This window comes from Oryzias melastigma, linkage group LG17, assembly GCF_002922805.2.
Source record: "Oryzias melastigma strain HK-1 linkage group LG17, ASM292280v2, whole genome shotgun sequence".
Classification (NCBI taxonomy): Eukaryota; Metazoa; Chordata; class Actinopteri; order Beloniformes; family Adrianichthyidae; genus Oryzias; species Oryzias melastigma.
In genome coordinates this window covers 26,513,763-26,527,013 of record NC_050528.1, presented here as the reverse complement: position 1 = coordinate 26,527,013, position 13,251 = coordinate 26,513,763, and the positions used below count along the sequence as shown (strand labels likewise).

The following is a 13,251-nucleotide window of genomic DNA, read 5'->3' as shown; positions in this document are numbered from 1 at the left end:
AACAGCACCAACATCAACACTTATCAACTCAAAATACTTAACACTGGAAAAATCAACACAGATTAACACTATAGATTTTGCTGTGTGGACAGGAAATCTGTTTCCTAATTCCAGCAGCTGGAATGTTAACTGCCTTCAGAGGCGGTAGGTGAACCCTGCCAAGAATCACCAATTCGTTTAAGCATAGGAAGATTCTGATGAAAATCATGTTTTTTGCATGTTCTTGTGACATTTTTCTGATAATGGAGGACACAGATACAGGACATTCAACTTCAAATTGTATTTCTGAGTATTTCAAGAATCAAGAATCAATAATCTTTATTATCATTTATGCAGAGCAAAATGAAATTTCTGCCAGCAGCTCTTTGCTAAAATTTTAGAAAGAATAAGATAAATATAATATATACAAGGTGCATTACAGTTAAAAGACATGGTGAAAGAGAAGTGGGCATTGCACAACAGTTATTTCATTCAAATTGTTGGTATTTCAGGAGTAAATTGTATTTGTTATGTAGAAAACACAATGGGAGAACCACAAGCTCCCTGCTCCACTCTATTCTGATGCCGCCACTTGTAGGAAAACAGATTCATGTATGTTTTCAGTAGCTGTGTTTAAATGTGCAAAATATCCTTGATCAGATCAAAGATCAGATTAGAATAAAACTGTGCACATGACCCCTAAGAAAAAAACTTCATCCGATTGTAACAAACGTTTCTATGCGCCACACAGTTGATCAGAATAATTCATGTTGACATGCGCAGAACTGTCTAAAATACCGGAAATAGTCGTAGAAGAAATAATGAGGTCCATTGTAAACAAACAAAGATCATGTATAGAGCGAGATGATCTACTGAGAGTGCTTTCATTATTGTATATAATATTTCTAAGAGCCTGTTTGCTCATAGTTTTCTAAATCCGTGCAGCAATTTGCATATTGCCTGCGTGTAAATATTTGGGAATAAGATCAATCTTTATTCTGTTTGGATGTGATTGGAAATATGAATTTATGTGATTTTTACACGGTTTATCGGGACTGTTCGGTGCGCGGAGCAGCATTTCTGCATTCAAAAGCTGCCTCCGCCGGCTCAAACCGTCCTGAAGCCGCTCAGAGACACAGTTCTCCCGGGAGACATGGTTCTCCTGAATCCGGCGGGTCTCTCGCGCAGATCAGCCGGACGGACTGCGGTCCGAAGCTCACAACGTAACAAAGCACCCTCTGCCAGCACGTGCATGCGCTCACACATGAAATCTGTGAGCCCAGCTTTTCTACTCAAAGAAAAGAGTTTGCTCACGGAGAGCATCTGATCGGTTCTGTTGGGGCTCCTAAGACTGCCATACCCTCAGTGCATGACATAAAATCCAGCGCAGTAATGAAACTCGATCAGAATGCGTGTTTACACGCAGCTTGATCGGATCAACGATCGGTATAACCCACCTGTCTTGATCGGAAAGAAATTTGGATCCGAAAGAGTCTGATCAGGCACAGAGTATTCCGAACGGCATGTTTACATGACGCATTTCTGTTCTGATGAGGTGTTTATTCCGATTACTTGTGGCCATGTAAACGTAGCTGTTGTTCTTGTCTGAGCTTCCATCTGGCTCAAAAAAGTATGCCTTGATAGTTCCAATATTGCTCGCCATTTTTGTTGCAACGGTAGTGTTGATGTAAACAGAGCGCTCTCAGCAGCAGGGAAGGGGAGTGGGGTTGCTCTATGCCAACACTCCCACCCACAACCCGGGGGCAAATTTCTAATGAACTACTGCCACTCTGCAGAAACTATGTCCTAAAAAGGTTTTTTTTTATTTTGTTAAAAAAATGACATTAACTAAAAGATCACAGGGGACAGTTTTTAAATAGTTAAAAATATGATCAGTTTGGATTTTTAACAAGATTCCAACAACAGAGAGAGAAGCCTCCGATGCTTAAACTCAACAACATCACTCTCTGCAGTTAAGTGTTACTGCACCCTTTCTGGTGATGAACATGAAAGTTATGTTTTGAGGATCTATAATCACATTTTTCTTAGATTTACAGAAAAAAAACAAGAGTTGGTTAGGTTTTTCTTTTGCACAACAATATTTGTGTAAAAGAAACCCTCAATATACTCGTCTCTGTAAAGTTTCTGCAGCTTATAAACAAGAACAACAATCACTCGAACCGCTCTGAAACCAAAATTCAAAGTGGTAGAACTTTGCCGAGCAGTGACAGGAAATACAACCTTACATCCTCTGTTAAAAATAAACTGCCAAACAACAAAATGAAACAGGAACCTGATTATTTACAATAAAAGATGCAGCTTTAAACCAGGGGTCTGAAACTCAATTTACCTCGGGTCCACTGAAGGCAGAATCTGACTGAGGCTAGGCCGTACGGGGTTCCATTTGTGCCAAAAATATGTTTTAGCGTCCATTGTCTATATCTTTGTTTGGTCCATTGTCTACTGAACAAGTTCATTGAACATTTGTTCATGTCTATATAGTACTAAGCAATATCTTCTGTGTATCCTGTGAAACAACAGGAGCTAACGACGCTGGCAACTAGGACTTTTCTGAGGACCAGATCCATCAACAAAAGAAAATTTTAAGTTTTAGGCATAAATCAAGCTTAAACATCACAAAGCAAAGACAAAACTATCATCAAAGAACATGGACATGCAGAAAATATCGCTTAGTAGACACGGAGCTTTCATATTAAGAAATGTGAAATATCAACTTTGGGACACAAATGGCCCGCCAGTTTGAGACCCATGGGTAAATGTTTAAAAGACTCTTTCATTACAAAATATAAGCAGACTGTAGGAGGGATGAAATCCCTGAATTCATTCCCTGTTAAAGTAATTTTTGCAGCTTTTTTCAGACAAAAACGGTTTCTAATGTAAGACGTGTGATTGTAATCACTGAATTCCTCCCGTTGTTTATGTTATACTACTAGTTATGTGCAAAAGATGTTTTTAGAACTAATTCAGTTTTGAATGGTAATTAGAAAAATAAAAACAACATCAAATGAGAACTAAACCAATTCTGCTATTTCTTCAGCAGTTTCAGGCAATATACATTAATGGACTTAAATTAGGAAAGCAATCAGGAGGATGCTCCTATGGAGATGTTTAAGCTGAAGCCCACATTTACATCCCATTTCTCAGATGTTCAATCGAAAACAAAAGTTACTCAGATTATTATCCTTTCAGTCAACACCAAACTTTATCAGCAGCAGAAGAAACCCTCTATATGGTGAAGAAGTAACCACAAAAACACAGCAGAAGAAACTGACACAAATTTGTTTGTTTTTTTTAAATGTCCAAACATGTGAAGCCCCTATTATCATTATCCCTCCACCATGTTTTAATAGTCTGAAATGCTTATTGACTGACCACGGGACAAAAAAAAGTTTAAAAATTAACTTTATTTAAGAAATGAAGTTTCATTACTAACAAGGTTTTCTGTAAAAGAAACTTTACACTGCTTAGCTTTAAAGGAATACTCTCATCAATCTTGATGTTATTTTGGCCCTTTCTGTAAAAGCGCCCGTGACATTTTGACTTGTTGACCCACAGCCAGCTGGCGGCTGCATCACTTCTGCGTTTACGGTCTGATGTAGCCCAAGAAAAATGTCTTGAAGTCTGGGAGTCTCTTGGTAAATACCCAGCTTCCGTGATCCTTCGCAAGTGTTTGTTATGAAGACACCCAAATATGGAAAGACAAAGGAGCTGTAGCAGAACACATCAAAGTACACTGTAATTGTCATACTGTACTCAACAAATGTGCTTTTTTTAGACTTTTACAGACAAAAAACATAATTTCTTTGCTAGTGCAAATTCTTATAATTTTGAAAGCAATGCATGATGGCCCAATTGTATCAAATGGACAAAAGATGCCAAGAGTTAAATTATCAGTCAGAAATTCAACATTATCTGGGCAATTTTTCCTCTAAAACTCAGATTTTTAGATGTCAATAGATACTCAAATGGGCAAAAATATTGGGTAATTGGACATCACTTCACACAATCAAATACATTTAAAATCTTCCCTGATATGGGAACAAATACTCCATAATAGATCCTAAACAACTTTCTCAGCTGAGTAAGAGAAAGCCTCTAGCCCCCTCTTGTGGCCAAAACCAGCCAGTTCAGAAATTCTGCACTTTTTTTCAGGATCAACTTTTATTTATATGATCCAAGTCCATAATCAAAGTCTGCCAGAAAGAGAGGAGCATAAAACATGAAGTTTCTACAAAAACCACATTCAGATGTGAGCAACGCCCAAACACAAAGAGGTTTTTCTGTCCAAAAAAAAGAAAGAGGAAGACACAATTTTGTCATTTAAAATGTTCATTATTACAAAATACATTTATAAAAAAAACTATGCTTTCTGGCTCCAGAACCACTACACATGCCAATGTATATTCTCAATTAAACCAAGATCAGATAAAGCAGCTCCAGCAGCTCCCAGGAACTGGAATTTTTAAATTGGAAATCTAATATATCAGAAGAAACTGAGCCTCTACAAAAATAGGCGAGCATAAGCTGAGGTTTAGCAATGTTTAAAAAAAACACACACACATCACAGATAACCAGCAAAAAGCACAAAAAAAGCTAAGAACAAGACAGAGGAAGGTTTCAAACCGACCTTCAGAACAAACACAGATTTATCATGCCAAGTTTCCAAAAGGACAGACAAAGACAGTGAGATATCCGAGTGAGGAGGTGACTTACGAGGCCTCTGGACCCAGATGTAATAATGCAGCTTCCATGAAGAGTAGTAGATAAAGCCCAGGACCAGTATGGGACAGAGGATGAAGAGCAGCTTGTGTGTGGGCTTCATGGTCTTTCAGTCAATTCACATGGTACAATCCAGGTCATCACCTGTGGAGACAAGCGCAGCAGAGGTTTGAGGTTTATCTAAACAAACACAGACAATTTTATAGGTCTCTGTGGGAAAAAAAAGGTAAAGTGCAAAACTAACAGAGGCAAAAGCTTGAACAGAACTTCAAGAATGTTGAATGAACAATAGCAGTCAGTACCTTTAGCCCCAATAACTTTAACATTCTAACAGATCAGTTTTTCCAAACACCAGTCTCTGAAAAATACCCTTTTCAGTCAACAGGAAACCCCTCCTTCACTCTGATGAAGCAAGGACCATTGCATATTAAGATGTTATTTATCTGCAGTGGTAATAGTGTAAAATAATGGCGAGTAAATCATGTCCAGTTCGCTTAAAAGTGATTACCTGAAGTCAGACTATTTTTTTTAAATGTGATCTGTGTGAAAGGGCATCCTTCTCTATTCCCGGTCCATTACTTTTACTTAATCCAAAAGCTTTCATTAGATTTGGCTTTTACACAACATAATACCATGCGTACAATAAACACATTTATATCCATTTCCATCTGCTCGCCTCTGGACTTTAGTCTCAGAAATGAGAAAAATGAAGAAGTTATGTAAAGAAATAAAAAAAAAATAACACTGGTGACACAAGACTATATTTTTGAGTTAGTGGAGGGTATGAATAAGAGATGATTTCATCATTTATCTTCTGTTTCCTTAAAGCCATAATACCTGTTGATTATGACACACTACACTTGCATGATTACAGTTATGATTGCTTTTAAATATACACGTCATCAACACAACTGAAATGTCCGACTGTTCTCTTTGAATTGTGATCTGCATCTAAACGCAACATTCCAGCAAAACAGTATTTAAAAGTGGCCTCCTTTAAAACAAACACAATTTACAGTTTATCTGAATGTCAAATAAGATTAAATACGTCATAATTAATGCGTTTGGCACAACCACAACGATGTGTAACCCCAAAAAAGGCAGCAAACGACGAGTTTCTTCTGTCAAAAGGAGAAACTTCCGTTTGGGTTACATGAAGTGACACCTCAGTCTTTACCTGGAGTTCCATAACAAGACCGACATAACGGGACTTTGCGCTCCCGCGGCGGAGCTAGCGGCTCCGTAAACACAGTGTAAACCGTGAGGTTGGGAGTTTTTCCCGGCCAAAGGCCAACTTAAAGGATAAACTAGGGTTTGCGAAACGGATAGAAACCGCGAAGGGACAAAAATAGTCCAGCTAACTGTTCTTGTTAGCTATGTTAGCTTAGCGGGTTGGCTAACGGGGCTACGTTGGCATGGTGGGAACGCTATACCTGAAGGCCTGTAGCTTCAATGCAACACGGGGGGAGCATTTCCAGTTTACATAAAAATGTATTTTAAAAACCTACATTTACTATCAATGTGTGTGAATGATTAAAAATAGCTTGTAAGAAAATACAATAAAAAAGAGGACCGATTACTTAATTTAACCTTCTCTGGCTGAACGACACCGCAACGACGATTTCCTGTCATTTCCGATTGTTGTGGGTACACACAGGCATCACCTTTCTGTTCCTTTAAGTCCTGGGGTCGTAGGAAGCAAAAGCCTTTGATAAAATTAGATGTCGGTCGTTTCTCCCTCCTCTCCAAGCCATGTTTCTTAAAAAATACTAAAAAAAAAACAATTAAAATCTCTGTCGGTGGCACTTTAAAACGAGGCGCGCGGCTGTTTCCTTAACTCGGCGTTACTGAATTCACGAGACGGACGAAAACGAGTCTCCCGCACACTTCCACGGTTGTTCACGAGCCCACGGCGCGCGCGCGTGAGTGTTTTCTTTTTTTTTTTTTCCAGTCACATGAGGCTTGAGTTAGGATGCCCCTCCTGTCTTATAAAGAAAGAGTCCAAGTTGAAAGCCCCCCCCCCCAAAAAAAAATAATAATTAAATAATCTATCTATTTCTTTCTCTTTTATTGCATTTACAAACTCCACACCCCCGTCAGATTAGACCTTGCTCAGCACCACTTATTAAGGTCCAGTAATGTAAAGCGACTGTTGACCCGCACGCCCCCACGCGATAATGGTATGTGCTTGGCCAGCAGGGTTTTTCAATAGTGCATGAGGGAGGAGTGTTTTTGTTCTTTTTTTATTTTTAATTCAAGAGTCAATGAAATTAGGAATATTTTTCATCCACTTATTACAAAAATGTGATGCCAACATAACAATTGATCCACATTTAAGTAAAGTTAAATGTAAAAAAGAAAAATTATAATATTAAAAGGAATTTCAAATCAGAAAAATACAAATTTATTCTCAATATAACATTATTAGCATATAATAATAAGCTATGGACACACCGGGCATTAACAGTTTCTACCTGTGGAGAGAATATAGTCTCCTTCAATTTGTGTGTACGTCATTCTTAACTTGTAGCAAAATGTGTGTACTTACAATTGTGTATTGACATGTACAAACATTGCAAAATCCAAAAATAATGCAATAGAGAAACTTTAGTGTTGAATGTTTGAAAAAATGCATATTTAGACTTTTTAATACTATTTATTGGGGCAAATCTGTTTAAGAAAGTGGGAAAATGTCAAGTTTTCACCAGATAATTTTCACAATTTAAGTACAAAGCAGCTGATAAGAAAACTGCGGTATTTAAACGCATCATTTACACAACTCTTGGAGACATGGAGTCTAAAGTCAGATTTGTGCATAAATGTGTCTTGTGTGTGTATCAGACGATTGGTACATACTTTTTTAAGTTTTGACATAAACGATCAGCCATTCGTAATGTCATCAAGACGTAGTAATATCCAAATTTATACCTGGTATAACTGAAACCACACGTTAAATTTGAAAATTAAATTTCTGACCTTCTGAAAATCAGTCCAGGTGTGTAGCATCCAGGTCTACAAATCAAATGGTTTTTGTATTAATTATAGATTAATAACTTCTATGTAAGGTCAAATGATATATGTGTGGTGTAAATGTGTGGTGTAGATAGACAGTCTCAGCTGGACTTTATTTATTCTTAGTCATGGCTGATTTTCATTGGATCACAGAGGCTCCCAAAGGAGAAATCTATGTGGCTGCAGATCCATATCCTGATCCATCCCCTGCTCAGATTACGTTTGTTATTGAGTTTTCCCTAACAGATCTTGTATCTTCATCAAGGCATTTCCCTCTATAGACACTGGCAGTTTTTGGGCATGGAGTCAATTCATAAGAGGCCAGTAATAGCCTCTTCTGCCTTCACCTTGCTTAGAAACCACATTAATTTATTGGCACCAAATCAAGCAAAAACAAAATGAAGCTGACACACACATTGTTATCTGTGCAGTTAGCCTTTAAGCTGCAAAAACACAAGAAAACTTCACCCACTTCACGTTTTGTCCAGAATTTCTGCAGTGCCCTAAATGACCACTGAAAGCTGGTTCTGTTAGTCAATGTCTATTGGAAACATGCTGTTATGAATGTACACCAAACATGGGAAACTTTCTAAAAACATTTTTGTAACTTTATTGCTAGATTTTATTGACAAAATATCTTTAAGATCATTTTTGTGTACATTTTTGTTTTTCTCACACTTAACTCTAAAATTACCCACAAACAGGATGTGGTCCTGTGATTAACAGCAGAAAAACCCCAGGGCGTGGCTAGTCTTTACTGTATTGGTGTGACTGTATAAGAGAATTGGACAGAGCGAGTGTGACGTCACCAATAGAAAATAGCTTACCACTGGCTCCAACAAACTTGGGTCATTTACCATTTTTACCCAATACCGCTGGTTGGAGCCAGATGATGTCAGTAAGCAGTGATTAATACAGGTTAGTCTGAGTCATTGACTGTATACGTACGAACTGGACATAGCAAACGCTGAGGTCCCCCATAGGAAATGAATTACATTCGGCCTTCGCCGTGACTTCCTGGTACGTTTACCTCCATATTGCAACCGACAGCGATTAGTCCGAGTCGGTCTGAGTCACGTTTTTAAAGGAACTGCTCTTGCCAATCATGAGTGAGCTTGTTCCGGCTTGTTCGAAGGCCACACCCCTCCTACTGAAGGGAAATCTATCAATCAAATGTTGGAGGCGGGGCCAACGGGACCCACATGCTTTTACTGAGGCCCCTAAATGGTCAGTTTATAACTTGAATAAGTGGGGATAAAGAAAAAATATATTAAAAAAATAGGATTAGAAAGAATGTGCTAAGAAGGAAGCATCTGATCAAGAATTATTATTCTGACGAATTAATTGACGGAGAAATAACTGTCTATTTCTCAATGGAAGTCTATGGGACTTTGACCTTCTTGCAGCCCGCAGGTACTTCCTATTTGAAACACGAAAAGGGAGGGTTTGCTCAGTCTTGTTCCAACTTTTACAATCAATTGTCTGAGTCAATGTTTCTATGACATCCACTCTTACAAATCAAGAGCCACACCCCTACCACTTGAAAGGGTGTTCGGGAGAAAACAACAATCAAACATTTTAAATGTTCAATGTGAGACCATAAACTTTGATTGAAGCTGATGGGCTAGTTTATAACTTGAACAACTTGGTATAAAGAAATAATTTTATGAAATAAAAAAACAGGATTAGAAAATGTTAATCTTCTAGGATTAGAAGATGTTAAAAAATGGAATCGTTATTGTGACAGAATGTCTGAGTAATAGCTGATTATTTCACAATAGAGATCTATGGGATTTTGGCTTCTTGGAGCCATTACGTACTTCCTGTTTGGCACAAGAGGAAGTACGGTTACTCATTCCAGTTCTTATACAGTCAATTGTATGACTCTGAACTTCAAATCAATGTAATATGATCTGACAGAGGACATTTATTTTGACCAAAACAGAGGACAGGTGTTAAAGACTCCTCTGTATTGGAAACATTTTCTGCAGATGCTGCAAACAGAAGCTCAGAACCCTTTAAACAGTATTACGTGCTGTACTGATTATAGTAGCAAACTTCAATGTATTTTCAAGCAAAAAGTAAAAAAAAAAAAAATTTTACTGATGACTATCAGCCTAAGCATGTTAGTTTTCTTGTAAAATTATTTTGTTAGTGCTTTAACTTGGTAGCCTGCTAGCTTCCCTTTTATTAGCTGTCCTACAAAAAATTATGCTACATTAATTCTATTTAATGCACTTTTAATTGTTGTGAGCATGTGACGCCCTCCTGCTGTCTGGTCTCCTTTATATCCAGTTCCCTTTGGCTCACCTGGCAGGTGTGGCCAATCTCCCTCGATTACCACCTGGTGTTTATTTAAGACTGAGGAGGCCACACCAAGCCAGGCAGGGAGCAGATCAGCAGGCTGGGGTTTCAGTGGTTCTGGTTCTGGTTCTGGTTCTGGTTCTGGTTCTGGTTCTGGTTCTGGTTCTGGTTCTGGTTCTGGTTCTGGTTCTGGTTCTGGTTTTGGTTTGTCTCCTTTGTTTCATTTCTGTTCTTTAGGTAGTTTTGGTTAGGCAGCCTTTAGCAGGGAGCTGCTGACTCTGACGGTCGTCGTGGCTTGGTCAGCAGTCTCCCTGACTTATTTTATGTTTGGCCAAGGTTCCAATTCCCTTTTAGTTTGTATTTTCTTTAAACAGCACATTAGTTATTTGATCTTCATTTAACATAACAGTGAAACGAGGCTTCCATCAACCTAAATTTAGTACATTCTACGCATTTGCAGACTGAATAAAAGTTAAATATTTCAATTTAACACCAATTTTCAAAGTTTCAAATGTGTAGTATGTGGTAATACAAGTAAATAACAGCTGTACTAAAGCTTATGATTTAAGAAAATAAATTTTAAACTCACTCCGATCATCTTTTTGATCTATTTAAAAGTGTTCCGAGTGATGTTTTCATTATGATTTTTGTCAGTTTTTTTTTTTTTTTTTTAAATTTCTAACCTAGTCTCTGCAGAGCGGCAGTAGTTTAATATAAGTTTGCTTCTGAGCTGTGAGTGGTACCATTGGCGTGGAGCAACCCCTCCCACCCTTCCCATCAGCCATTACTGAGAGCTCTCTAGTTACTTGTCCTCCCGTTATCTTACAACTCCTCACACCCCAACCTAACAATGGTGATTTGGTTTCAGATTTTTTTATGATTTTTGTATTTCAAATAGTCAATGGATTTAAAAAATGATCAGATTAATCACTTTTTTGGATTGTGATTAATCATGATTTATTGCAATGCTTTCTAGATAAATTTTATAGAATAATATGAAGCTTTTGAACAAAAACAGACCACAGAGACATGTTTCCCCTCATTTTTATTGTCTGATTTATTTATTTATTTTTTTTCAATTTATCAAGCGTTAACTCAGATATCCCCCCAGTTCCGGTCACATACCCTAAACGCTCTGTATCACTGCACTGGTTTCTTTAAAACAAACTTTTATCTACTGGAAAAAAAAACAAGCGGAAAGAGAACTTTTTCTCTGAACTGATGCTTTATTTAACCTATCGAGGTGATCAGAATATTTATCTCTTTCCTTTGCCTCTGCAGGAGAGGCTCAGTGACATGTTGTTTAGTGCCGGACTGCATATCACAGTGTGTTTATTGTGAAAAAGCGATCTAAACTGAAAAAATAACAAGAATAAAACACTAAAAATCAGAATATTTATTAATTGTGTAAGTGACCATAGTATAAGTGGGATAATGCCCAATGAAATGTTTTGCCGTGGAGGCCTGAACCGCCTGAGTCAAACTGAAAGACAGTTGCTTTGCGAGGTGTAAAAAATATTAACCCTTTAATTTTTTTTAATGAATCACTTGCATTAACATGAACATTGACAGTCCTAGTTTCAAAACAACAAAATGAAAAATCCTTTTTTAATTTGCTTTAAAGAATTCTTGCTTAGAAAGTAAACTCTGGTGCAGTTCAGTTTGATCTCTATGCACCCATTCAGAAAACCACAGAGCGAAATAAAAGACCAAAGAAATGCACACTTCGACCACACAGACATTATTGTCCCTGTATAGTGTCTTTTGGGCTTTCATTAGTCCCTCATGGAGATTGATTTAAGACACAATATGACAACGTTGTGGATTTGGTTGTGGTTCTTGTTTCAACCATCTCCCTGTGGTTGCGGCTGTACAGTTTTTTCAGTGAAATCCCCCAACACTAGTGATGCAAGAAACATCAAAAGTTGTTTTCATGAATGAACACACACAACTTTTTTTTTTTAAATCATCAAGCAAACTTTAACTGGTTTTCAAAACATGAATTCTCATATTTTTATGGAAAGAGAATAATAGCATTTTCTGTTCCTTATAAAAGCAGAAAACATTATTTAATTTAATCAGATGGGGCTCGGTGTGTGAGTGTGTTCTTGTATTTGTTACCTGGGAGGACTGCTTTAGGTAAAACCCCCTTACTCAGAGGTGGGGACGTTTGAGTGATCCTGACGTGCAGAAATGCAGATTTCTATGGCTGGGTTTAGGCCTTTAGTGTGAACAGAGATGAAGGTGAGGTTACAGTCAGTGGCACATGGTTAAAATCACATCCTCAGTTTTAGTGAAATACAAACAAAAGTACAAGGTCAATTAAAAAAGACGAACATTGTGATATTTCCCTGGACATGATATGGATGAGTAGAGAAAGCTGAATTTCACACTTTATTGTGGTTTGCTTTCACATATGACTTTATGAGCTAAAGATAGAAGCAGACTAATAGACCCTCATTTTTAACTAAGCTTTCTCCTGCAAAAATACCAAAATAAGTATCAAAATACAATATATCAATGTATTATTCTGTTTAATTACTAATTTTAAATGCTTTGACTTACCTTGTGTATGGATCGTGCTGTACCAATCAGCCTGATTTTAAGACTAAACAAAAGATGAAACAAACTGAGTTGCTCTTACAGTGCTGTCCTTCATCCGGAGATCCTGTTTTAACTACCTCTCTAATAGGGAGCCAGCAACATCACATGGACAATTTGGTTTGCTCACAGTACTTTCAACACAATGCAAATACCAGGTAATCATTTGGTTAACCAATAACTTCATGGATTAAAACAAAAACAGGGAGACATCTACAAAACCAGAGTAAATTCCTAGTAACTGATATGTATGTAAAGATTTATGAGGCAATACTGTAAAAAAAAAAAATATATATATATATATATATTAGTGTAGAAAAAACAAGCAAAGTAAGAAAAAAATGGAGTTGGAAAGGTTGCAAAACTTTTACTATCTGATAAAGTTTGACAACTTCTTTAACTGGAAACTTCTTTAACTTTTTTTGCAAAGTCAGTGCATTTGCATACTTCACTTTTCACACTCCTGCGGTGTTTATAATTGGGCAACTCACTGAACCACAAATGCAAAGATCATGTCAAAGCAATGACAGAGCAGGGGTTTTTTTTATTTTATTTTCTATTTTTTGGTGGGAATTTTTTGAATGGTTCGTTTAAATCTTTATATCTGAATATTTT

The 13,251-nt window shown here is 37.3% G+C and overlaps 1 protein-coding gene across 11 annotated transcripts in view; it reads right to left on the bottom strand.

The window, feature by feature from the left end:
• Window positions 1-13,251, bottom strand: part of st3gal3b (ST3 beta-galactoside alpha-2,3-sialyltransferase 3b) — a 68,729-nt gene that overhangs the window by 53,945 nt on the left and 1,533 nt on the right. For 2 of the 11 annotated variants that reach the window (XM_024273607.2, XM_024273614.2), the window contains exons 1-2: window positions 6,384-7,192; window positions 4,714-4,863 (exon numbers count right to left, since the gene is read on the bottom strand). In XM_024273607.2, the coding sequence (XP_024129375.1) occupies window positions 4,714-4,822 (109 nt within the window). In that variant the 5' untranslated portion in view covers window positions 4,823-4,863; window positions 6,384-7,192. Of the gene's footprint in view, window positions 1-4,713; window positions 4,864-5,896; window positions 6,248-6,299; window positions 7,198-12,156; window positions 12,257-12,600; window positions 12,749-13,251 lie in introns of those variants that run through there. The other 9 variants (XM_024273610.2, XM_024273611.2, XM_024273613.2 and 6 more) reach the window with 9 other exon arrangements.